The sequence below is a fragment of the Synchiropus splendidus genome, chromosome 5 (assembly GCF_027744825.2).
Source record: "Synchiropus splendidus isolate RoL2022-P1 chromosome 5, RoL_Sspl_1.0, whole genome shotgun sequence".
NCBI lineage: Eukaryota > Metazoa > Chordata > Actinopteri > Syngnathiformes > Callionymidae > Synchiropus > Synchiropus splendidus.
In genome coordinates, this window is record NC_071338.1 from 13,433,533 (window position 1) to 13,461,484 (window position 27,952).

The window sequence follows — 27,952 nt, forward strand, 5'->3', positions numbered from 1 at the left end:
ACTGTAACCACCGTGACTTGGAAACAGATATCCATGGCTGGTGAAGATGGTGGCATAACTGTCTCTGTAATGATTCTTTTTCAGGTCTAAGCTCGCAAATGCTTGAAATTAGTGTATTGGTAGGACAGCAGTTTGCTGAAACTCTTATTTTGTGCACATTTCTGGGGTGTAGTAATGGTATTAGACCGTTCTATGTCTGATCTTTTCAACAAGAACAGTGGGTCAGTGTTTCACCTCTCTGCTGTGTTAATGTCTGTCACAGACAGTGGCAACTGACAACCGGTAGAAACTGTTGTCCAACCGTTGTGGGGTGCCAATTGTGATTCACTGACAGTCCACCACTCCTTGACACCCTCTAGTGCCACTGAATGAGGGTGGTTTAGAGGGCTCAGACCAGGCAGTTGTTGACACGCTGAGATGCAGCTGTCTTCCCAAAGCAAGGCTTTTACAGCTCAACAGCAGTAGCGGAAGGGTGGCAGGAAGATGGGACTCACACAAAGGCCTTGACACATTATCTGCACCACTCACTGAAAGGTAGCTCTTTTTTTAACCCACATTTGTCGCTTATCACCTCTTATGGCAGCTGAATCACACCCGGAGAGACTCAGCTCAGACCCTCCAGGTAGTCTCCAGGGCGGTCCCTGCTTAATCAACTGGCAGCCTTTTGCCATCTTTCACACGAAGTGGCCACCTGCTTTCTTTTGTATATTTTCCTCACATTTTCCATTTTTGCTTTAAAAATCTTCAAAGGGTAATTTTGGTTTCAAACACCGCTTTGACATGTCTGCTTCTGACTGAGTTTGGGTGGTACAATTTTGACACTGAGCAGCGGTCACATTTAGGTGCGGCATTGGTGTAGGTTTGTGGTCCCTGTTGTTTGTTTCTCTAAGGAGGGGACCACCTGTCTTGTTCCACATCAGGAAACCAGAAAGACAAGTTGAAAAGTGTTTCAGTGGATCTTGGTGGTCTTTGTTTTCTTTTTCTCTGCAGGAGGTTTCTTTATACAATTTGTTGAGTGTCGATATTGTCACTCACTTGGCCTCTCCAGAGTTCATGCTTTGATAATTGGCCCAGAGTGATTTAATAATAACATGGAAAAGTCTAGCTGTATAGTACTTTCAATGTTATAACACAGCAATATATAGTTGCCTATGGTTCATCAGCTCCAGAAGATTTCTTCTCATCCGGACAAGGTCCAGAGATTTTTCCTTTGCCAACTCAACAATATTATGAGTACAAGTAGTCAAATCACATGTTGTGTATTGAATTAGTTGTGCATTTATACAGTATGTCTCACACACACATTTATACAGTATTTGCACAGCTTTTTTTCCACATTTCCACATGGTAGAACCATCTAAAGATCTGTGCTGATGGTTCCTATCAGACCTTTCTGTAGATTTACCACCTATATCGGCGGGCTAAATGAGAATGTTAAAAATGAGCATTTGCCCAAAACCACTTTAAAATAACCCGCTTGTGATCTTCTACCTCCGTGACGCATTAGTGGCAAGTCATGCTGGTGCTCTTCAAAGTACCCGGCTCCTGTGTGTGCTGCAGCTGCCTTCAGTGGTTGTGTTCTTGAATTCTCGCATGACACTTTTCAGATGGGTCAGTGCATTTTATGTTTATTGAATCAGGATTTGTGTTTGCGTCATCTTCCTCTTTGAACTATTGCTAAATATATAACTCGTATCAGAAAATCCATAATCCAGTACAATGGGAACATTGGAATATATATACATATATATATATATATATATATATATATATATTTTTCATTAAATGCTGGTCTTCGCTTTTCAAAGCATGTTTAACAAACGTACTGTCAGTGTGGTGGTTTCATGTGACACAACTTCTGCTCCAACTCCCAATTTAGCTCTTTCAGATGCGCGCGTATACACACACACACACACTGAGAATAAAATTATCGCCTTTCAGGAGTTAATTTTCATTGTTCAGTTGAGTTTCTCTTTTTGTGTTCTTGGCCTGTGGTTAAATATAGAATTGAGACAAACAAATGGAATACAAAAGCTGAAGAAACATAGTTCTTTGAAAAGTAAGGTGAGAAAGAGGGGAAATAAAATAAAGGGAGGTGGGGTAAGAGGAGGTGTGAAGAAAGAACTGTGAAAAGAAGAGAGAAGGAATTAAATAAAAAAAGAAAGGGGCCATTAATTTAGTGCTGTGGGAGGGATCTGAAGGTTAGTGAGCCTCTCACTGCCAGGCCCTCCTGGGTTGACTGATGCCTTTGTGAAGAGGCCAGGAACCGCACGCACACATATATACACACACACACAAACACAGAGGCATTCCAAAAACTCTTGGTTTGTTGTGGCAGGCTTTAGGGCAACACACACACACACACACACACACACACACACACACAAGCATGCAGACATTAATGGGCTTCAAACTGAGAGCAAAATGAGAAGTCCTTATTTATTTCGTCGCCGTGATGTTATTCACTCTGATGTGTCTGACGATGTGGTGACTTGGCTTTTCACTCTACTGAAGTGGAAAGTCTTAGGATATTTTTGGGTTGTACTATTTATCTATGGACAGTTTAATAGTCAGAGGGCTCACTTGTCTGCTGCTTTTAACGATTCAGTATTTGGTACCAAATGTTTGTTGGTTACCTGACTCGGGCTTAGTTGGTATATATGGGAATAAAGAATAAAAAGCTAAAATATTTGATTGAAATATTTAGGGTTTTGACAAGGCATCACTCGTTACCTACTTGAAAAAAAGGTCATTCAACATTACAGTTTCAGTTGGGGAATTAGTCCTATAGGAAACCTTAATCCTAATTTGTCACATGTATTGCGTGTCCTGAAATCAATCTTGAGAAGTCAGGCAACTGTTTTCTTCAGACGTTTCTTTTACATCTGGCTCACCTTTGTCTGCTCTAAATACTTTTTTGTTTATGCATTAGATTGCTCTATGAAATCCCCACTAAAGATTGGAAAACTGTCATGCATATTCTCAACAATTTGTTCGCTGTATTCTTGATCCTTCTTGCCTGCTCCAATGTGCATGAATAGAGCTGTTTTGGCTAGCAGCACTTTTTATTGACAATGACTAACAGATACTGATGTTGTCCGCTCCTTCTTTGTGTAGGAGTTGAAGGCAGTGCCGAATGTTCATGTGGAAGGAACCACTTCACATGTGCAGTGAGTGCCTTTGGGGAGTGTACCTGCATCCCAGCCCAGTGGCAGTGTGATGGAGACAACGACTGTGGGGACCATAGTGACGAGGATGGCTGCAGTAAGTAATGGACACTGATGGAAGACTTAATTTCGGGTCAAACACTGACCAAGACAACTAGAAATTCAAAGGTTTTGGTTTGTTTTTGTTATCGTTGTCATCAAAGATTATATGATAGAGATGAAATTTGGAACTTTTCTGTTGATGAAAGGCTTTGAGCTGCTTTAATGGAGACTTAAATGGTGAAAATAGAGTTGGCAAGTGTGTTGAAATAGTTATCTTATTTATATCTTGACACATTTTTGGTTATGCTTTTGGTCAATGTTCTCTCTATTATAGTGAGTCACTTATGTTGAATGAATTTTCAAATCAAAATGTGGTTTCTTCAAATCAAACCACCAAATATTTTTAATAAGTGTGAGAACAATGTGGTGGCTATCTATACCAATAGTTCCACAGGACACTTTTACATATTACCCCCATTCTTACTTTACCAATTGATCGATTGACCAATTGAGATCATCTTTGATTGTTGAAGCTCACAGACCTTAAGCCCATCACTAGTCCTTAATTTCACTCGTTGTTGAACATTATTTAGATTACTAGGAATGTCTGTTGACACATTATGAAGCGGCACACCAACATTTTATTAATGTGCTGTTTAATTTTTGATATGTTTGGGGGGGTCTATAAAAAGTCTAGTAGTCACTAAACTACTGAGTCTGGTTATTCCTGTGAGAGATTCCTCTATTATCCTGAAAAGAACTGAGTGTGCTAAGGCAGACATTTCCTGCGTGAATATCTTCAAAAATATAATTAGAGCCATCTGGATCCCATTATCACGCGGGAAGACGACGAAAGGTTCAGGCAGAACTGTATTCTTGATGCGGAGGCTTGGCCAGCCACTCTGTGATGTTTTGCCCCGCGCACAGAAATGCTTTCGTGACTTCTGGCACCAAACAGCGTTAAGCTGGTGGGAAATCTTGGCAGCATAAAGAGACAGGAGTATTTTTCTGAGGACCAATGTCAATGTGTCAAGTGGAGGAGAGCCCCACTTTTGTGCTGTGCTCTAAAAATATCAATGCTTTTACTTGAATAGCCGTGGCTGCCCTTTTGTTCGACATTTTCCGAAAGCTCTTTGCCAGTTTGTGTGCGATATTCCTTCTCCATCAGTCACATTAAGCTGGTTAGAGGTAGAGAAAGCTTCTGCTTTCAGGCATTGATCCTCAACCAGTTGAGTTTTCAAAGAGTCTTACTGCCTCATATCGATCTATATCACATCTACTTATTTAAGGCGGCCCATGGAAGCAGTTGGCGAAGTAATTCATTAGTACTGCTTCATCCAATAGGTTCAGTTGCTTGTCCACTTCCACTTTACTCGGTCAATATTTTAATGACAAAGCTGGTATCAATGAAATTGATCTTGTTTGGTGGACAGAGCTCAGTGAGCAGCCTCGGCTTTGCTCTGCTCAATTTGGCTTCCACTTCAAGGCCCTATTCAATTGGACGGTTGTGTATGTAAATATGAAGCTTTCACTACAGTCTCGTCAACTTGCGTGTCATGTTACTTGCAGGTATCGTGTGAAGTGTGTCAGTAAAAAGATCCGCAGTTAGAGTTAAGCTGAGCCCCTTTGTTGTTCCGTTGAAGAGATATGGTTTGTTCATGCATTTGCTCCCCTTCTACTGGTCGTTCGAAACTCCATGTCCTTTTCCGTGTATTTTTAACTGCACCGCGAATGAGATTAATGGCAGTACAAGTTTGACGTTAATATGATTCAGCAGACATGACATGATATTTTTTGCAAGGCTATCGATTTCAGGGGAAGGCACAATTGTTTTCCATATTCCCTGTGTGTGTCATCAGAGAAAAGACACTGAGCAGACATGACAGTGTTTGCAAATGTCTGTTCCAATTACAACTCGGCAATCACATGGGTATGCAGAAATGCACGTCTGGGCGTGCATGTGCTCTTTTTGTGTATGCGGGCCCTTGTGTTAACGCCAAGACGGAGGGAAGAGAGAGGAGTTGCGAGAAGTGAATTTTTTTGGGGTTGTCAAAGTACTGTCTCTTGAAATTAATACCTCATTTAATTTTTAGCATACTATTTAAAGTGCTTCTGGCCATGAACTTGGTGGGCCTGATTTGGGACCTGGACCTTGAGTTTGATGTGTGTTCTGTGATGCTTAAATGTGGATTGAGAATAGTGTAATAGTAGTGTTAATCCTGCGGTTTAAACAACTCTTTGTCTGTGTCATGCCGCCACAATATTGGGCTTTGTCACATCGGGCCAATGAAATCACAGGCATTTAGTTTACGCCATAGCCGGTCTCAGCTGCTGCTGCTACTTGGTGCTCCCAGAGACTGGCTGTGGTGGCGGTGCACCAGACACACGGGCACTTTACTGTAAATAAAACACCTGGTTCATTGGTCTCTCATCTTCTTTTGCTTTCGTTGTTTTCCGTCAGGGTCTGATGTGACCGGCCCAATTATACTGTATTGGCGACATGATGCATGATTTTCTTCTTAAATTTAGTTTGAGCAGTTTATATCACATGCGCTATCGTCTGGAAACTACAGAATAACAAAATAAGGTCGATATTCTTGGAAAGTTTTCTGTAAAACTGAGGACATCACAGGTCTATAAAGATGATTTATTAGGTTCCACACCTGACAAGCAGAGGAGCATGATCACTGCTAACACTTCTCCATGGCATGATGTAAATTAGCCTGATGAAATCGAATGAAATCGAGCACTTGAAGCTGTTTCCTTTGACTGTGTCTTGGATGGTATCCAGCGGTTCGTTCTGCATGCTGCTACATCAATTCTTAATTCCGATGTTAGGTACATGTGACCTTATTCTTTGGGTTATGGTAAGAAGGTATGATAGTCCACTTAATGGAACAAAGATGTGTAGAACGTCTGGAACAAAAACACACAAGCCAGCTTCCTCCCTCCTCCCTCTGACGTTGACTTCACTGTCTTTTGTGGTATTTACCCTCAAGTTCAAATGATTGTCAGAAAGCGGGCATTGTATCCACTTCATGTCTGATTTGCTGAAAAATAAGAGAAGCAATAAATGCTGAATATTACTGAGACTGAATGACATGATGTATTTGTTAACCCTTATTAGATGAGCGCTGTATGACCAATGTGGGATGCGTAGCATTGTAGACCGCTTTATATAATAATAGTAGGTGTGTTATATGACAGTGAGCGAGAGAGAGAGCCTGAGCATTTGTGCTAACATAGTTCGGGACCAAGTAGCTATTGCTATACCAGAAGTTATGACTAACATGGTTACAACAGTGGCGAGTTTGGTTATCCACCCAGTCTTCATAAATGTTCCTATACTTTTGACACTTTCTGACTTAACACACTTGTTTACTACGTCTTTCCTCAGCTGTTGCACTAGGGACGGTGACGTGTTGGGTGACATTAAAAGCAGAGTTTGCTGATCGCAGTAATTTCAAATTAAATTACCGCAAGGCAGAAAAAAAATCCTGTTTTTTGTTTTTGTTTTTTTTTTTTTTGCTGTTCATTTCAGCTCAAGTGATTGTTTCAGCTCTAAATACTACCCTATTTTGTTTTACTCATACGCATGACATACTCACTCATGACAGCGCCTGATAACCAGTGCGGTGTTCTTTCGCTTTATTCCCCAGATTTCGTATATTGTGGGTTTTTACTGGGCTGTCAACTCTCAAGTGCATGAGGGGGGTCGCAGGCTCTCATGCCACACTTGCCCTCTCTCATGTGACAAATATACTCCTGAATGTGCGGCACAGTGGCGGACCTCCACTCTTTATGCTTTAAATCGGCAATGGTTCCATTTTGTATGGAGCGCCGAGTGGCACTGAGGATTGTTCACAGCTGAAATCCACCTGTGATACGTGTCAAGTGTGCGAGTAAACTGACTCAAATACTAGGGGATTTTTTTTTAGCAGTAGTAGTGTTAAATGTGTTTAATTGCATAAAACGCTCAATAATGACATTAGTAGTTACAGAGAGTAGTAGTAGTATAAACTTAATGATCGGCGCTACCCTGTGCAACCCCTGGTTGACATTATGGTGCTGCCACTTCCTTCCATTATGGTGCTTCAACTATTGCTTGTGGCCTTGGAATATACCCTCCACGACTTAAACCAGCAGGTGGTACAAGGATCTTGTATAATATTCTGTACATTAGCATATGCATAGATCGCTGTTACGTGTCATAAAGGGGTCCATTTTGCACTAGCTACACGAGCTGGTATAGCTAAACAAAATGGCACTAAGGTATACACGCGTCATCATCAATGAGGCCTTATTAATATAATAATAGATTCTATTTTATTCAGCTTTACATTCTGTCTACCACCTTTGTAAACCACTGTATGCTCTTTATATTATTTTGTGTTGTAATGTACTGTTGTCTTTATTGTCAAGTGACCTTGAGTTTCTTGAAAGGCGTTTGTGAATAAAATAATAAAATGCAGTAATATAACAGAATTAACTACAGTGATTCACTGAGACCTTCAAAGCTTTGTAAATTTTTTACGACTGCATCTAGTAATCTTTCAAATTGCGGTCAATTCATGTTTCCGCCCTGCATCTCGTATCTTATCATGCTCTGGGTTTTTCTTCGTCCCCCTCCACTCAGGGCAATAAAATTCACAAGCAGAGCCGGATACACTACGTTGCTGAAGGCAGCAACCAAAGTAGATAAAAGGACAACCTTGGAACCCTTAACATCCTCTGCTATTTCCGCCTCCTCAATAAGTACGGATGACTTTGCCGATGATGCACATAAAGATTTTGACCGTTCCAAACCCAGCTCAAGGGAAAATGCCCGGGGTTGTGAAAGAGTAAATCTTTGTGGCCATGAAGGTTTAAAAGAGGTGAAGTCTGTGCGTATTCTAGCGTGTGGATGTGAAAAGTGGAAGAAAGTTGTTGCTGCGTGGTTGAAACCTCCTCAAGATTTTGAGTCCTCTTCCACCGTCGTGTGAGTCATCTTTCACACGACTGTGACATCTGAGAACCAGTGCATTTTGGCTTAAATCTTTATTTATTTTTTACAATATTTGAATTTAGACACTGATATGACGTTTGAATTTGTAGTATTATGGCCCACTTGCCAATTATGTCATATTTCGGATTAGTGCACAAAATATTGTGGCGATTATTCGGAAATGTGTCCCAAAGTGTTGAAAGAATATTTTATTTATTGCTTTGTAGTATTTGGTGAATTGTTATAGGTGAAGCACTTCACTGACACCTTGTATATTCCAGTCGCGTCCTCACCTTAACTCCCCCTCAAAAAAGTAACACCTCAAGCACACCTGGAACTCAAAGGCATGTGATACTGTACATACTGACTCACACTTGAATGTGAGACATAAAAAGAATCTCCTGCTCTGTCCTTGAAACTACTGCCTGAAGCGCTGACCAACCAGGAACCACCTGGGACTGCAGGGGTTTCAGCATTCCCAAATCAGGAACCGACAAGATTAGGACTCCTTCATGTATCCGTTTGTCTCTCCAGGCTTCTTCTGCCGACCCCCAACTAGGAGACCTTCATACTGCAGTCTCTTCATTTTAATCCTCGACTTTCTCATTTATTTCCCACCATGTGGTAGAATATCTTCCCTGACTCAGTCCCTCTACGTTCCTGCCGAGTTCCTCCTGTTGCTGTCCGACTCTCGCTCTTCTTTCTCCTCGCCTCCAGATAGCCTAGTTGTCCAGAGATATTTGCATAATCCTCCCACTTTTCTTCATTCTCTCCTCGTCTCTTTGAGAAGCTCTTTCTTTACCGCTCCTCCGCCTTTTCCTTAAATATTTACTCTTGTAAATGAGACAAGCACACTTGTTCTCGTAGGCGAGAGGCAATGATTAGACCCCGATTGAAGGAACACAGAACAGACAAAGTGCTTGTTGGTCCAAGGCCCGACATTACCATCTTTGGCAACCGTGTATTTGCTTGTTTGAGCAGGTTTTAAATGTCAATTCATTGTGGAACAAATGATCACTTTCAGTTATACTACTTTAATTTCAAGTTCATGTTCAACTCTGGGTAATTTGTGTTGGCTAATTCATTTTACAACTATATGTTGTAAAATGAAATACCATATTACAGAGGTGTGGACCAATCAGATATGTTTGAAATGACTCACTTGCTTCAGTGATTGTGAATCACTAATAGTTTACAGGAGTGCTTAACTGAGACACTGAGATATTTTACCACAAAATGACAGCTCCTTTTTGAATTAGGCCGAATGTTTAAAAGTGGAGCGAGTTGGCCGCCTCCGAGAATACATTTAGCACAGGTTGTCAAACTTTTGGGCTTTGGCCAAGCAAGCAGGGAGAGGCTTCAAATGTGAATGGATAAAGATGAGTGGTTCAGACTGCTGCTTTATACAGATCAGTCTGGCTTTTATTGTAAAATCAATAATTGCTGTGGCATTGTCCATGCCAAGTAGCTCAGCCTTTATTCGTTTGATTTCGCTGCCCTTTTATGTCATAAATCATGAATGAAATCTTTTTATGTATTTATTTTTTTGACTGCTGAAATAAACTGATAAAATAAACACTCCCTGCAGGCTTGACACATCCTGTGAACACTTTTTTTTTTTATTGTGGACACTTTGTAGCAGAGGTCGGGAACCCGTTTCACTGCGACAGACAAAAAATGAAACAAAACACATTTTAAAATGTAATTTCCGGAGAGACATATTTTTTTAATACTGAATGCAACTAAATTAATTCAAGATTACAATAGGAATCTGAAATTATTTTCAATTCATCCTATAGCAAAGTTCAAAAACATTATCCTACTGGAGTGGTACCATGCACCAGTCAACAGTGTCATCTAATGATTACCGTTAACTTCATATATATCATGTTAAGCGCTGCACAGAGCTCACTTTAACTACTCTTCCGATCTAGCCGTGCAGAACAGAGGCGAGAAACAATGTAGATAAGCTTTCCTGACGATCCACTTCACCTGTTAACTATATTGTGTGAAACCAAATAATAAATAACCTGTAAAATCCCTTGAGGATTCAAAAGTATTACATTAGTATTGAAGGTTTATACAATATTCTCAACATTGCCCTGAGGCGTTCCATGAAGGTAAATAAAAGGATTTCTTCTCAATTACTTACAATTTACTTCAAGCATGTATAGGATGTCCTTGTATTTTTGCCCAAGGACGATAATAAAAACCCATAATCTTCATAAATCTGCCATAGTCAAGTAATTGCTTTAATATTGCTGAACAATGTTGTCACCAAGATAAGGCCGAGGGTTTATTTACTGCTGAAGTTTAGGGAGGACTGAGAACCTTTCACACAGTCGGCTGCAGGATCCTCTGCCAAAGAAAATTGTGCAGGCTGGTTTATACTGACTGAAATATGCACTGGCCACTCACCAGAGCTGCTGCGAATCAGATAAGCCGCCTTGGTTGTGATCGACTCTGAGAGGGATGGATGGGGGAGACGATGGCCGTTAGGCTGCCGCTGCGTGATCGAGTGATGCGGTGAAATTTTGTGTGAAAAGTGATGGTTGAATGTTTCAACTTTTCATATTCTGTTCGCAACATTTTGTTTTATTTATTGCATTTGTTTTCTTTTTTTTACCCTGAACTGTGGTGCATTATCTTTTTGTGGGAGACCACCATTTCAGGGAAGTTGTCCGGAGTAGCTCTATCTCAGGTTTGTCTTTCACACTTAACTCGAGGAACTAACCAAAGAATGAGAAACAAGCATGGTATGAGCGTAATGGTCAACCACAGATACCTGATAACTCTATGAAGGAGTATTAAGTTTCTTTTTATATAAAAACCAAAAACAGCATGCAGAACTTCCAAGGCCACAAATTTAGATGCACTAGATATAATAAAATTCTTTCCAAAGCTGAGTGATGCAGGCTCATAGTGTTCTACAAATGGAGTTAATATTCTTTTGTAAACAGACAAGAACTCTAATGAATAACTGATGTTCTTTGCCTTGTATTAACTGCTACATTTTTCTGTGCTGCCAAATAATTAGTAAGGAGCAATTTTCTAATGATATAGTACTCTGTTCATTTATTTCTTCTCTTGACTGCATCAGCCAAACATGTTTGTCAAAGCTGCAGCTCCTGCCAGAGGTCTAATTTCAGCTTGTCATTCACTGATTGGTGTCACGCATAAATAAGCTCCGATGACAGTAATTTGGAGGTGAGCAGACACGTGTTGGACTGAGCGAGGAAGCTCTTTTCTGAAGCCACACTCTGACTGTGGTGAGTTCGTGTCAGTTTTTCAGCGCGACAAAGTGTCCTCGGCTTCTTGCACACTCTCTTTGACCAGTCCCCATTTTCATCCTTGGACTCTGTGTGCGAAGTGGTGTTTAGGTAGATATATTGGTCCCATTACAGCCATTTAATTCAGCTACTACACAGTAAATTGGAGGCCATTAACGGGGCTGCTCAAGGCCACTCAGAGATGCTCGCATACATCTTCTTAAAGACAACACACTTACACACTAGCACGGCATAGCGCTCACTTGTGCTACTCAGGCTTGCCTCGGGATTACAAACAATTTTAGATGGCCTTTACTAGACCCACAGTGGGGAAATTCGACATGTCACAGCAGCCAGTGTTGTAAAACAAAGACACTGACTCACATCAAAGACATTAAAGGTACACAGCAAACATCAAATACACCCACAAAGCGTCCGCAAAGAAAAAAAAAAGAAAAAAAAAGTGACGCCACAAGCTATCAAATGACACAAGACAAATAAATATATACCCATAGTATATAAACAAATAAGTAAAGATAAGTAATATATAAGATAGATAGATAATGATGAAGTCTATAAATTCTAAATAGTATAAATAGATAATAAATACATAAATGATCAACATCATCAATCAGTCCATCAGATTTTACTTTTGTACAGCTGGACAGCACTTGGCAGAACAGAGCGTGCAGTCATGCACTCAGTGTGTTTTGTGTTAATTTTTGCAGGTGTTACTCAGCTAGTTTTTGTTTATGAATGTTTTGAACAATGATTAGAAAGGATGTATTTTGCTTTAATTTTATATCATTTATTTCTGCCTTGATTTTGAATTGAAACACAAGGTGTGTCTGAATTAAGACTTTTTTTTCCAACTTCATTCAACTTGAAATTTTAATTTAATACTAGAATTTTTGGCATGTTTCTCTATGGAAAATACTGGTAATTACTATGAAATGTTAAATTACTGTTTTGGAAGAGTAGGAAGTGGTCTGCCTCTTGAAAATATCGTCAGGATTTTTAAAATTGAAATATTCGGCTCATTTTGAACGAGGGAATATCGTTATCTGAAGGTCATTTTTTTGTTGTTGTCATACTGTAAAACCTGTCGCATTTTTCTTGCACATGTTGAACATTTTAAAACCCTCCTCACACTCTCATCAACATTTCCCTCAGCCTCCCCTCCTCTAATATATCGAGTTTCTCCATCTCTGAGATAGTAAGCATCATCCTCTGGTTCAGTGCCAGAAGACTCATTGTGAGGCCAGAAACAATGTCGCAACATACTGTTTTGTGTTACTCATGGGCTGATCCAGTGAAGCAGACAAAATAAAATAAATAATAATAAAAATAATAATAAAAAAATAGTCCCTATTAGCTGCAAAGTCTCGCAATATAATGAATGGATTTATACTTTCGAATGGGAAAAATCCATGTAAACTGTTATTACAGTATATATTATCCCCATCGCAGGGAATAATTAGTGTGTCATCTGTGTTTGGTGCTTGTGATATGGATTTTAGCTGTAGTAACTGTTTGGAGATCAGCCAATGATTAAAAGCGCAATTAATGTATGAACACAGTAGAGCCTTTCTAACATCATGGGCTCAGTTGACTAACTGAGCCAGGATCTGGGATGAAGATGCAATATGCTGCAACATTGTCCTCTTTTGGGCGAGTGCCCTGTGAAATGTACTGCTGAAAGAAGCTCCTCGCTCAAGGTTAGCCTGTTGTTTGCTTTCAGTCTGAGGTAAAGATGGTGAATATTGATGGGAGATGGGAGAGATTTTTAAAGGTGCTGGATCGTGTCATCAGGTGTGTGGTTTTTTGTTTTTTTTTTTGTTCACCCACAAGGTCAGTCCAGCATTTTTAATCATGTTTAAAGCAAATTTCCCCAAAGTCAACATTACACATCTCTATTAGGAGTGATTGCACGCTAGAGGATGCAAGTGTATTTTATAATTAATGGAGCGCAGCAGGGGCACAGCCGATTATATTGCGTGCTTGTGAAATAACAAACCTTCTCGGAGGCGGGTTTAGCGCGGCATAATTCTGTCTGCACCCTGAGTTTTCCTACTTAGAAAATTACCTGGATCATCACTTTTATTATTAGTTCGAGCATATGCAGCGGGCGAGTACTTCAGGGTTTCACACTTGGCGCATGACTGAGAGGGAGAACGTGGGTGTGGGCGAAAGTCATTATTAAATGATTCCTGGAATGTTCTGAATGACACACAGTGGACAAATAAAAGGTTAGCTGGGCTCTGGCGAGTGGCTTAATTAAAGTGTGTGCCTGTCCATGCCTTGTGTCTGTGTGTAGGTGTGTGTGTGTCAGCCTCGGAGGAATGCAGTGGTAGTAAGCAAAGCTGAGCTGGGCAGATAAGAGAGTCCGATAAGCCGATCAAAGCGCCTCCAAACATTATCAACCTTTCTTTTACACTATGAGCTTTCCCTGCCTGATGATGGAGCCTGAAAGATCGAGCTTACGTTGAATGAGGAAAATAGGTTTTTGTGCTGAACAATCTGATGCAAACACCTGTTTCTGAAGAAGGATGACTGACCCTATGACCTGTGATGAACACATGTCAAAACTGCCAGCTTTTTCCATGATATATATACTTGACTGCTCAAGCTGGCATTGAGGATTAAGGAGTCTTTTTATTTCATGGAGAATTATGTAGGAAAACTGCTGTAATGCCACTCAGTTATTGCGCAGCTCTTTTCCTAATTCAGATAGCTGACCTTACCTGCTCTAGCCAGCGAAAGATGATGATTATGTGCGCCTTAATTTATTTTGCATGAATTAAATATCATATTTTTTCTTTTTGAAGCCTATACATGTCACGCCTGTCTTCAGTGTTTTCCCGATGTGTGCACCCTGCCCTGTCCTTGCTTCTGTTTACGTGAGCCTGATTAAATGGAAATATCGATGAACAGCACTTTTCTCTGCTTGTTAGTGAAAAGGTGATGAATTTGCTGACATCGGCATGGTCAGAGATCTATCAAAGTGCTTCACCTGGCAAAAAGATGCTGCAGGTGTCAACAGGATTCCTTTGACTGTGCATTCTTTCACACATGAGACCCCCGTTTTGGCGCGCTTGTGGCAGCAGTTTTGGAAAATGTTGGACGCATGCCTTTGTTGTTAAAGCAAAGGTGATGCTTCCACTTCAACTTATGCTTTGTGAATTGCCAATTAATTATAATATTTAAAATACTACTACGATTACTACTGCTACTAGGGATGTCCTCATACCAGTATTGGTACTCGCTCCAATGCTGGCTAGTTTGCTGTACTTGTGCTCATCAAGTACTCACTCATGACTGCACCCAATAGGATTATATTCGAATTTTACTGTGATAAAGATGATGCACGTTTCTTTGAGCTCAATTTTCTTTGCACGTTGAATAAATGCATTATTACATGACATTTGACTTTTTAAGGATTTTTTTTTTTCTCTGTCAGTCACATACATCGTGATACAGCGTTGATGGAATTTCTTGCAATATATCAGATTTCGCAGATAGGTGTATTATGATATTATTGTTATCGTGGGTATTGAATTGTGAGCTACCCATACCCATATTGCCCCACCCCTAGCATATACATACATTGTTATTGTATTAATTAGTACTTGTATCTCCATAACTACTACTAATAATCATCCCCTAAAAATAATAAATAAATATATATATACAAAAATAATAAATCGAAACCAGAAATTTAGAACACTAAATTGCGTCTTGCAAAAGTAAAACCTGGGAGAGCTGTTCGCTTGTACACAGGATGAGTTGGATAAAAAAAATTATTTGACAACAATAAAATTGATTATTAAAAACACTTGCACAATACAGCGTTATATTTAAGAAAGAAGCAGTATTGCCTACGAACAATAATGCGTGCTTGACAGACAGTATGTGTATACACAGTGTATACAGTGATGTGAACGTAAGCCTGTGCCTGTGCACCCTCATTGCACTCTCTCTCCTCCAATCACCCCTCTCTCATTTTACTCTTTGACCTTCCAATCAATGTATATTTTAGTTGCACTGGTTTAAGGTTTATGCTCAGCTCATGTACACTCAACTGCGATAAGCGTGCGTGCGTCTCCTCATCTTTCTGCTTTTTGTGTGGCACTGAATGAGGCAGTATGGAGAAAAGATGCATCTCGGAAGAACTGGAGGGAAAATCACTTCTGGTAGTACATGGATATTTGGTCGATTCGACGATACTGTTGTAGCTCACAAGTGTTGCTCTGCCTGTGACCAGTCACAACAGTGGATGCTTGGTGTGGTTGTGTGTCCAAACAATAACATGGGTATGTTTTTGGACTTGGAGCAACAGTTACTAGGATTATGAATTATCAATTCTTCATTTAAGTGTTATTTAGACCTGACATGAGTTCATCAGAAGGTGAGGGGAAGAAACTGATCATTCAGGGCACTTTTAAAAACCTCTCTTTGTGTCCCTTCCTGAATCATGTAATATCCATTTGAGGGTATCTGGGTCAATGCGGTTTTACTTCCCAGGAGACCAGTGCCACACCCAACACTCGCATTTAATTCACTCTGCGAGTCGTGACTCGTCCGCTTCGGTGGCAAACTTGCAGTATGATGTCATGTATTTTTCATATAGTCTGGGCCGTCCAGTCAATATTTCATATTTGGTATTGACAGAAGGGTCACTGAAGGACTTGGTGCTCCTTGTGCCTTCAACTACGCTCCGTCCATCGCTCTGTGGTCTATAATTAAATTAGCTCTGTCTGTGGATGACAAAGGGCCAGTCATTCAGCCTCCGCTTCGATTGCGAGGAGCTCCACTTAGAGGGGATATGAAGTTAGGCTGGAATGCGCTTAGCTGAGTCGGCCCTACTGTTGCTCTCTGGATCTTCGATTAAGGAGGTGGAACAGCGTAACACCAGTGTGAGAGTGGATGAGGGAATAACCGAAATAATTGTTTCTCTAAGTTTTTAGAAGACTGTGGTTGAAAAAATGAACAGCTACTACTTTTTATAAGATAATTGGATGTGGAAAAAAATATTTTCCAAAGTTTCCCTGATTATGTAATGACCCCCAGCTGTGCAAGATGTCTTTGAAAAACATTTTCTTTCTTTTTAAATTCACATTAACTGTGAACTGCTTTCCTTTTCTGTTTGAACCCATCCAAACGCACTCCAGCAAGAAGACACTTTTGTCTTCACTTGCACTTACTATGCATGTTGATGGATTGTCAGCTGAAACTCATAAAGACTATCTGCGATGGCTAAGAAACAAGATCCTTCTGGAAAAAGACAACAGGGGTGGATTTTTGGATGATGTGCCCCTGCAGCCACATGTCAGAGACACGGTTCAACTGCGAGTGCACCGTTGCTTCAAAACTCATCCAAACATCATGTATCAATCATCGAGCTCCAGTAATATCTGCTGTAACGTTCAATTTGTCTGAAATTGTGGTTTGTGTCCAAATACCTTAAAATCTCAGTGCAACCCCAAGAGGCTGAGCTGTACATGATGTCTGGATATGTGAACATCTGTTAAACATCAGTCAGAGCTGCGAGCGTGGTGGTAGGCACTTCCAGAGCTGACATGCTCACCATTTTTTCCCATCAATTGCTTGAATATGAAGCAGTTGTTAAAATACTTGAGCTGGTATTGTTTGTATTTCTGGCTACCAAATGGAACACTGGAGCATTTTATTTTGTTATCTCTTGCTTGTTTCTGTTGGAAGCCAATTGGTGTTTGATGAGGGTGACTTCCATGTGTCCTTTCATCCAGACCTTGATAGACGCCGATTCGCTCTTCTAGTGGCTCTCAACTGATCTGGCTTTGTGATCCACAGTCACCTCAAATGACAGGTTGTGACCAGAATCAGGAAAGTAGAGCTATATTAGATATTAAATGGGTAAAGATCTATTCAACCCTTGCATATTAAACATTAAAACAGGGTGTTATTAGTGGCCCTAGATTCGTTCCTTTATTTGTTGACTGAAGTCAAGACTCGTCTTGTTTGTCTGCAGTGCTTCCAACGTGCTCGCCGCTGGACTTTCACTGTGACAACGGCAAATGTATCCGACGATCCTGGGTTTGTGACGGAGACAACGACTGTGAGGACGACTCTGATGAGCAGGATTGCCGTAAGTTTTCTGAACCGTGCCTCTCTATCAGCCAGGAGTCACAGGATGTGGGTGCAGCCATTTGACTGGGAACAGATGCTGGGGCTGCAGATTTTACTGCATGATGTTTGCCTTACTGTGGAGGATGTATCAGACGCACATCAGATCTTTTGCACCTCTTCAAAGATCTAATAGTAGGGGTCCTGCTTAAGGCAGATTTTTTTTTTTTCACAATTAATCACGATTAGTCACACTTTTTGCGTCTGTTCTAAATATAATTTTAAGTAAGATTTTATCAACACGGTTGGCCATTTATGATTTCCTCATGTTAAATTTTGTTTACTGCGACAAGTCAGCATAAGAGACATTGTTAAGAACATTGTTAAGAGTTAGGTACCGAATGCTCAAAAACATGTTAAAAGCATATTATTGTAAACAAATGCGCAAAAGAACTGCTCTGAAAGAATGTTTGGAGTCTGGCGTTCATACAAGCTTGTTGAATTTTTTTCCATGTGCTTTAGATGAAAATAGGAAGCTTTGTCCGCTGTCTTTATTTAACGTCCTGGTACCAAATATCAATATTTTATGAAAACCTATGCTGAATAAAAATTAGCTGTTATTGGCTCCGGAGGAGATAAAAGGGACAAACACTATGTAGCTGGACAGTTTCATTGTTTGAGCATCAATGCTGTGCAGAGATCTGCCGCTGAGAGAGCCGGCACAACACCATTTCACCCAGACAAAAATAACAGAATCCATCATACGTCCTTGTCGAATGCAGTGTTCGTTTATAGCAATTGCAGAGGGACTGCTTGAACGGAAACGGAGTCCAGAGTCGGAACCTGACAGGAACATTGTAAGGGTTTTTGAATAAAGCATCTGGCGTGACTTTAAAACTAAACCTGACATTTTAGAGACTATCTCACTTTCACGTCCGCTCATGTCATTGCTGCTCGGCTTCCGGGTTTCCATCCTACTGGGACGGGTCTTTAACATGTTTATTTTGACAGCTGTAATATTTTTACAATTTATTTTATTTGCTTAAAGTTGGGAACATTTACCACTAATTTCCTGCATTCAGGGGAATCAAAAAACAATCCCCAAAAGAAAATGCTGCAGTGCTGTAATGTTTCACAGTAATTTTTCACTTTGGTAGTGTAGCAACGAGTGAAATGAGCGGACTTGATGTAAAGGCACAAAATCTTCTTTCATTTGTAAAAGCAAAGCACAACCTGAGGTTGGCCACAACCCATAACAAAAGTACTGCGAACCAACTGCTGCGCTGCTGTCATGTCAGACCCTTGCCAACACTGTTATCCTGAACACTCCCACAAGTATTTTTGAGCCACAGCAAGGTGTGAGCAAGTGTGCAATGACATACTGTATAAATACTATTAATTTAGCTGTTAGATATTTTAAGATCTATCAGCATTTTAATTATTTGCGGTTTGGAATTGAATGTTTTGAACTGTTAATTTTAATGTTATGTACTTTTTAATGTGCTGTAGAGCCCTCGCTCATTGTACAAAAGCACAAATTTCTAAATGTGTGTTTTGACTGATGGAAGCAACATGTGGCAAATAGCACCAGCGAGTGTAATTGATCCCTAATTATCGTATTAAGAGCAGTTTGAGCCTTATACAGAAGTGACACCTGGTGCTTTCCAAAGGTTTGATGCCATTTTGAATGCGTGTTCTCTTGAGCAGTTACTTTATACACTAGACCAACGTTTCTCAACCGGTGTGCTGCAGCACAATTTCTTTATTTTCTTTATCTCCTGTGTTTACATAGCAGTATGGGCATGTTCTTTCTGACTTGGTTCTCACTTCCAACCTCTCACTTTTTCTTTGTTGCCCACCACGAAAGATGGGAGAGCGTGCTGATGGGGGGGTCTGTCTGCTGTAGGACATGAATTTTTCATCCTCTGGAAGAGTAAAATTCCCTTCTTTCCCCTTTCCCCCAAACTAGTTATTATTTCATGCTTTTTCCCCCCTTTCTCTTCATTTTTTCGTCACACTAGTTTTATTTCTTTTTTTTTTGTCTTGATTAATTATTTAGAAAGTGTGGTCCACGCTCTGTTGTGAGAACATAGACTGAGGTGCTTCTGACAGAGAGTCAATGTAGGATTCTTGACGTTGAACCTATATTTCAAACAGTCCAAAAACATGACACCACCCACCAACACACACACACACACACAAACACACAGGAAGCTTAGTAATGACTTTAAGTGACCTTTAGCCTTTGGTGTTTGGCAGCTCAGTGAATGATGGGTGTCTTGAGGGCTTGTTGACCTTCGGCCTCACTATGTTTACCTCCCTGATGAGAGTGGAGAAAGATCATTGGAGTACTGAACGGGGGAATCAATTTAAATTAAATAATTGATTGAAAGAGTATGCAGTGATTCTGGTTGATAAAATAAGAAATTTAATCATGATGGATCGAGCTTCTGGTTCACTGTGTTCCCCACGAAAGCCCAATGCAGATTTTACTGAAATATGTAAATATTTCCTGATAATTATATTCACCAAAAAGGTTTTTTTTTCAAAGCAGTTGGTTTGTTTGTCTGCCTGTGTTCAAAATAACTACAAAGGTGATTGATGTATTTGGATGGAACTAAAAAAAAAATTGCTTGGTCAAACAATTCATCGGAAATCAGACTTAAAACCATAGGTTAATATAATACGAAACTTTTATATGTTAAAAATAATATACAATACAGTATATACTAGCAAATGAAAAAGGTGAAAGCGAGGCAAAATGACTACATGATCTACAATGTCCCGCTTTTTCTTTAATTATTTAAACATATTTATTATGATTATGACGTTTAGCCAAAAGGTTTATTTGCTTGTCTGTCGCCCGGCAATAAAGCCTGATTTCATGAAAGCTGATGAAGAGTGTTTCTTCTGCCAAAGAAATCTAAATTTAGTCGTGGATTTCAACGCAGCTGCATTTGTTTATGAATAGCTGTAGAGTAAATGTCCCGAGTTTCTTTTGAGCCAGATTTCTGCAATTGATCTAAAATATGAGTAAATACTACTTTCGTAGAGCAAACAGTAATACCATGTTATTACGGTGGTTAAGGCTGCAAACAAGCGTACGCCACTTCTGAGGGCTGTTCTCTGTGAAATAGCACATGACAGAATTAGCCGAGCTGTCTTTTCTTGGACTGAATTTTCTTTCTTTATTTCTGCATGTTTGTCTCACACAAGTAATAAATTAAAGATTTGTACCTGCCCGAGGCCACTCATCACTGCCTTTCCCTGATGAGCCGATTTAACTGCCTGAGGCAAGCAGGGCAGGACTTTGCCACCGATTCATGTTAGCAGCATTAAAATGACTTCATGAAAAATTATCATGCCTTCAGTCAAGGCGAGAAAGTTTCTTTGATAAATCAAACCTTTGAACCTGAACCGCAGCCAATGTCACAGTGTTGAAAGTTCAAATGCGGAAGTCAGATTTCTCTCTAAGTGCTTTGTCAGTGCTGTTGGCATCGATGATGAATGCCTCTTTGATCTGCTCTTTCAAGGTTAACCGTCCTGAGAAGCAACATTTCCTTAGTCGCAGCAGACTGGATTTTCAATCAAGACATGAGTTTTATAGCGATGAAAGATGAGAATAAAAGTATTATTTAAACCAGCCTCATGTCAATCTTTGTAAAGTTTATTATTGATCTTTTTTTTCCTTAATAAGAAAAAGGACTTTTTAAGATTCTTGCTGTCCTTCAAACCAAACTCATGTAGTAGGCGGGTGTCAGAATCTTTCTATGGAGAATATTTTCAATGCTGACTGTTTTGCTGCGGTTTGCACATGAACACATCACACTTGGTAATAACATATTTCCACTAGCCCTCTGTATATCCTAAATTCTTGTGTAATTATTTTCTTGTTATTCATTTTTTATTTATTCATGTTAAAAGATTCATTTGCACTGAGCGCCATAAACTTAAGATGTTTCATGAAAAATCATGATTAATGATCAAGATTCTAATCTAGGAGTATCATGATGATCATTTTGGCCATGATCGTGCTGCCCGTGTTTACTAGGCATTTGCCTTATTCTCAAGGACAAAAGTGATAAGACGAGCAGAAAAGCATTCTTGTTTTTGCATCTTGATCCAGTTATTCTGAAATGTGTCTGTCTGCAGTGTGATAAATCGCTTGAAGAGACCTAGTCATTGTCACATGCTTGGTATGCTGAACGTCGCTTATGTATGTCTGTTACCAGAGTTGTTTTTTCCTGGTTTTCGAGCTCTGTTAGTTGGCTGTGTGTCCCCTGTGATTATTCATGTGTTGAAAACTGAAGGTTCCTTATACAAGTATGCATGGTAATTAAAAGTCATGATCTCCAACATAATTAGTATATATTAAAATTCATGGTGTTTCATATTCTGGCTTTCTTTTTTTTCAATCAGAAGTCATGTCTTCCGGAGTCTTGAGGGAGCTCTGACATAAAGGGCCAAGTTCTGCCTGATGTTTTTGCAGCTGTGAATACAAATCCAGCAGAAGTTACCAACACATCCGTGCACCAGGGCTGCTTTTAGCTTTTGTTGCATCCTCAGTATTTCTCCTTTGAAACCTCTATGTTTCTCTTTCCAGCTCCCAGGGAGTGTGAGGAGGATGAGTTCCACTGCCAAAATGGCTACTGTATCCGGAGCCTTTGGCACTGTGACGGGGACAACGATTGTGGCGATAACAGTGATGAGCAGTGTGGTGGGTTTCTAATACAGACATGTGTGATCACATGCATGGATCCATGATGACAATCAGATCGAATGTATTCATCGTGAATATCCTTTCTATCTTGCCAGACATGCGAAAATGTTCAGACAAGGAGTTCCGCTGCACAGATGGCAGTTGCATTGCGGAACATTGGTATTGCGATGGAGACACGGACTGCAAGGATGGATCAGATGAGGAAAACTGCCGTAAGTGTCTTGGTAATGTGTCAGAAAATAGTAGGATACATGTATGCAAACTGTGTATGGAATGAAAGAGATCAACAAAATGCGTTGCATTCTTTTACAAATTCGATGAATATCAGCCACCGCAAGTATGAGGTCAAATACTACGAGGCAGTTCAGCTAATGTTGAAATGTCAGTCAGTGAAATGTCTGCATATTTATGATGCAAGATCTCTGCTGGCGCCTCAGAGTCTCTTTGTTAGATTTTTGAGTTACCACATGGGTTTGATGCTTTTTTTTATTGGGCCCACATTTGTATGTGGATATTCACAGGCAGTAGTGGAGTTGTAAAAAAAATTCAGGGTGGTGGTCAGTTTATTTTCACCATTAAAAACAGTGGAGGGGGCTGCGTTTCTGACGCGATGGGACATGCCAATAGTGGTGCTCAAACACCGGCCTCTTTTTCCTTGCGTAATAAAAGTGCCCCATTTTTTTCCCTTTATTCTGATGTCCCTGAGAAATAAAGTTACTCTCACATCAGTTCCATGTGTTCAATTGAAATGATTTAGACTAGATCCAAACTGGCAACCTTGTGAGTCAGTTGGATGAACTGCGAGAGACGAGTCAACTCTGATGCATTTAGCCAAACTGAACCATTAGCTCTTGGGTTTCTGATGGTCCTGACTGCTTTAGAATCGATCGCCACTGCTGAGTGTGACTCTGGCTTCTTAGTCAGGAACTGACAAGACTAACCAAAATTAAAATGTGGCTAAAGCATGAATGATGATGTAAAACAGTCAAGTCAACAATTTTATGGATTTTTGGTGACTAGCCTTGGCAGCCATTGGAAGGTTCTTAGCCATTTTTGTCCACAGAAATATAGAGAAACTGCCTGATGTGAGTAATATGTTTTGCAATGGATTCATACAGAAGAAATTTGAATGAGTGTGATGTTTGTTATTCTTGGTGTTTGCACAGCTTCGGATGTTATGACAGCCACCTGCAGTGCTGAAGAGTTTCAGTGTGCATATGGCCGCTGCATTCTGGACATCTACCACTGCGATGGGGACGACGACTGTGGGGATTGGTCGGACGAGTCAGACTGCTGTAAGTTTATTGTCTTTTACTCCAACACACGTTTTTATCATGGTTACGCAACAACCTCATTGTGTTCAAGAACATCAATGGGGGGGAAAAAACTCTCTCCGTCATACCTTGATTTCCCTTGAGCAGTGATGCGTTTTGACTCTGTTGCCGCAGTCACATTGATGGAAGTGTCATTAAATAATGAATTACCTCCAAACATTCTCCTCTCTACTACTGAAGACAAGCACGAGGGTTTTGACAGAAGCTGCTGATAAAGAGGGCAGGAACTTTTCTGAAGATGTGTAAGGTACTCCCCAGCGTACCTCAAACATCTTTTTAGGACTTAATGGAAGGACGTGGAAAAAAGGACTGATTTACTCATTGCCGCTGAATGATCCAAGATTTCTTTGGCAAATTCCAGTTTGATATAAACCCAAGAACATAGAAATGAATGCAGCAGCTTGTCCCTTCAGTCCTGCTGCTGGTACCTGCTACAGCCCACATGCACGCTCACACACACTATTTCTGGCAGCTCCCATTACACAGCATCTCTAAAAAAAGAGTGTGATGAGTCTCCTGGGGAAGATGCACCTGTCATGGTGTCAGTACTGTCAGAGGCGTTTTGATGAAGTTTTGGACTTTCCCTCTCCACCCTTATGCATCCTGCTAGTTTCAAAAGGCATCTGTGTTTGGTTTGCTTTCAGTTTGATGCACAGTTCAACTGGAATTGCACATAAATCAGGGAGTGTGCATTCAAACCTAATGTGAATAGATATTGGTGCACATGTGGTGTGAGGATGTTACAGAGGATGGGTCTTGCATTGATATCTGCGTTAAAACACACTTTTGTTTACATTACATTTTATGTTTATTAACTGTATTTTAGGACCAGCAATACAAATATTAATGCCTCGATAACTCTAAATGTGCAAGACAAAACTGTCTTTGTGTTTTTATATGCCGGATTGCCTTCTAGTGTGAGTACTCTTGATAAAACAACTCTTAAGTCGTCATATGCAGCTAATGTCCTTATTTGAGAGTCACACAGGTACCCCACATAGTTAGCCAATATAGAGCACCTTATCCAGGATGCACATTGATCACAACTGAGTGCAAGATAATACTGTCTTTCATGTAGTTGTCTATCAGACATATGAGTGGACAGGCATTTACTGGAAGGGAATAGTATAGTATGTATTTAGTGGTGACATTTCTGTGTTACATATCTATTAATCTCTCTCTCTTTATATATATATATATTTTTTTTTTTTTTATTTAAAGCTAGTATTAGCTGTCCATATACAGTGTGATTCACTTTTTGTTATTAAATCACATTCAAACTACTTCTTAAGATGCCGCCTCATATCACAGTCACTTGACTCATTTAATTCTTTTGATTTCATTATGTTTATTTCATTTACTTATTGTCGGCATAAAATCCCCAACGGCTTCTGCTTCTCACACGCTCGCACGCAAACTGATTCCCACACGCACACACACCCAGACACACACTTGTCTCTGCTTTGATGTGTCTATCTGCAGTGTGATAAGCACTGCTTCAAGGTTTAGTCTTATCATTTGATCATCGGCAAGGTCACCTGAGTTCACTGAGCTTCTCTCTACTTCCTGTCTCATCTTCATCCCACTCTGCTTTTAATTGCTCTCTTGTGTCTCACTGCCTCTCATTTTTTGATGAAAACGTTACCAGTAATACCCTTAACAGACATATGCAGTTACGCAACCAGTGAAGGTGTGTAGGTAGGAGAGAGCCACCCCATGAACAGAATGTTGTGCAGGGAGGTTTAGCCTGTGTTGAAATATTATAGAATCTACAATTAAATAAAAATAACCTCATCACGTTATAGTACATCTGGCACTTAAGATTTCAATTCTTTTATTTATTCTTTTTTATTACCTTAAGAAGTAATACTTTTGTTAGCAGTACATTTATTGTTGTTATTACTGACTTATGGTGGAGTTGTAATCCATGGTCGCTGTTGTTGTTGTTTTGGAGTTTGGTCTAGACACACAAACACATTCTCTCGCAGGAAGGAGACATTGCTCAGAGGCGTAAGAGAGCCCATCCTCAGACAACATTCCTTGGCATCAAGTCTCCAGACACATGAAGGGCGCTTTGTTAGGGAATAAGTCCCACTCTCGCTTGTGAACACATGCACATATGCACGCACACACAAGTAAATATGCATTCCCTGCGCCTTTTCACATGCACTGCTGATTTTTGTCACATATCTGTGGAGATAAGAGCAGTTATTTTGCTGGTGCAAAAGATTGAAGGCACCAAAAGATCAATGGCTGGTGAATCATTCAAGTGTATTTCTGCGCTTGTCAGCATCCCACTCTGGTGTCCCTCTTTCCCACTGTGGGAGAGCCACCTGCTGTTTTGATCATCTTAGCCAGCTGATAAGCCCACAGCGGAGATACTAGAATCTGGTATCTCTGCATTCCCCAGCTTGTCTCTCTCTGTATCAGTGCGGCGTGTAAAGGAGCAGACTAAAACTGTTGAGAAAGAAATGCGTCTCAGAAATGCCCACACGCGCGCTCTCACAAGATTTAAGATGCTTATATTTGATTCGACTTTAATCCTAGTCCACCTACATCATCGTCTCCTGGCTGTTCAAGCCGAGCTTTCATCTGATAAATTTCTGCTTTTTTAGGAGCAGCTATGGGACATATCTGTGTAAGATATTCAATAGAAATTATGTAAAATTCAGCATGAAAGTTTTGCATCTTGGGATTGAGTTTTTATTGATAAGTGCATAAATGAAAAATGTTGCTGTTGCCATGGTGATATACAGTAGATTGCATACACATCTGGCTTCTTATGCACTATTATTTATGTAAACATGCATATATAAAACCATATGATGCATTATGACTACTAAAAATTGACATTGAATTCCGGGTTGATGAAGAAGAGAGATAATAGAGACGTAGAGAGATGTTTTTGAATTTCAAAGTAAGATCGCTGACAATGAGTATTTGTTTTTTTTGCATTTCGTCATCGTTTTTTGTGTCTGTGTGCTCAGCGTCCCACCAGCCGTGCAGATCAGTTGAGTTCATGTGCAGCAGTGGAATGTGCATAAATGCTGGCTGGAGATGCGACGGAGAGTTCGACTGTGACGACCAATCAGATGAGAAGAACTGCAGTAAGTATCTGCTCTTGCCATCTCCGTCACTAAGCTTCCCATTCGGCCTCTTTGTTGATTTTATTTTAGATTTTTGATGCAAATTATTGAAAAGTTCAAAGAGAGTTCTCCATTTGTTTGTAGCCACGTCCATGTGCACAGCAGACCAGTTCCGTTGTGGCACTGGGCGCTGTGTTCGGTTGTCGTGGAGATGTGACGGTGAAGACGACTGCTCAGACCGCAGCGATGAAGACGAATGCGAAAAAACTGGTAATGCAGCTCATAAAAAAAAAAAAAAAAGATAGTAGTAATTTTATTTTTGTTAGAGCTAGCAAGGCAGTGTTGCTTTTGCTTCACTCCGAACAATGATGCAGCAGTCAGCAAGACTGCCTGATAATAGAAATTTACTGCAATTGATGCAAGACCTCTCTTTCGTAGCACAGTCTTTAACTATTCTCTATGCAAGCAATATTAATCCAGATCCCCTGTGTACAACGCTAGTAAACCAGTTGCCTCACTCATGCCGTTTGTTTGTATAGACTCGCCACTTTGTGCTCCTGACCAGTTCCAGTGTGGGAATGGGCGCTGCATAGGTCAGCGAAAGGTTTGCAACGAAGTCAACGACTGTGGAGACGGCACCGATGAACTTCCTCATCACGACTGCCGTATGTTCCATTTTACTTTCTTGCGACATTACAATCAGTGTTTTTATATTTTATTGGTTCCTCTTGTTTGGCTAAAAGAGCCAAAATTAGGTCTTGACTGGCCCATTATTTTTATTTTATTTCTACTTGTCATTCACTGCATTGTTGAAAACTGGAATGAACTTTTGTGTTGGCCATTTAGAATTAAAATGCAGTCATGCCTTTAGTTAAAACAAATAATCTATTGTATTAGTGGTGGGACCTTTACCATTTCCCTTCCCTTTCTGTTGTAAATAGAAAGCCAAATTAGCGACAATTGTGCTGATGATAAATTGATTCTGCTCAAGAACAAAACAAAACTGGGTTGAAGTTGTGTACTTAAGGCAGCAGGGCTTCCATTATGGTTACTGTAGGGCACATTGGTTCTCCTGTGTGTCACGCAGCATGTGATCAAATGCATCGTATTATTAGCAGGTTTCAGTTGGTATTCCTGGCAAGAAAAGTGTTATAGTCTGTTAGCTGTTTCGGGAGTGGAACACCTTTGCTCCGTATGATCATTGTGACTAGCGCCTGTGAGCTGGTCACATTTGGTTTTAAGAAC

The 27,952-nt window shown here is 40.2% G+C and overlaps 1 protein-coding gene across 2 annotated transcripts in view; it reads left to right on the top strand.

Annotated features, from left to right (window-relative positions):
- The window catches only part of lrp4 (low density lipoprotein receptor-related protein 4), a 78,666-nt gene that overhangs the window by 28,845 nt on the left and 21,869 nt on the right, over positions 1–27,952 (top strand). For both annotated transcript variants that reach the window (XM_053864465.1, XM_053864466.1), the window contains exons 2-9: positions 3,118–3,264; positions 17,473–17,589; positions 22,171–22,284; positions 22,383–22,499; positions 23,454–23,582; positions 26,609–26,728; positions 26,852–26,977; positions 27,247–27,372. In XM_053864465.1, the coding sequence (XP_053720440.1) occupies positions 3,118–3,264; positions 17,473–17,589; positions 22,171–22,284; positions 22,383–22,499; positions 23,454–23,582; positions 26,609–26,728; positions 26,852–26,977; positions 27,247–27,372 (996 nt within the window). The remainder of the gene's footprint in view (positions 1–3,117; positions 3,265–17,472; positions 17,590–22,170; positions 22,285–22,382; positions 22,500–23,453; positions 23,583–26,608; positions 26,729–26,851; positions 26,978–27,246; positions 27,373–27,952) is intronic.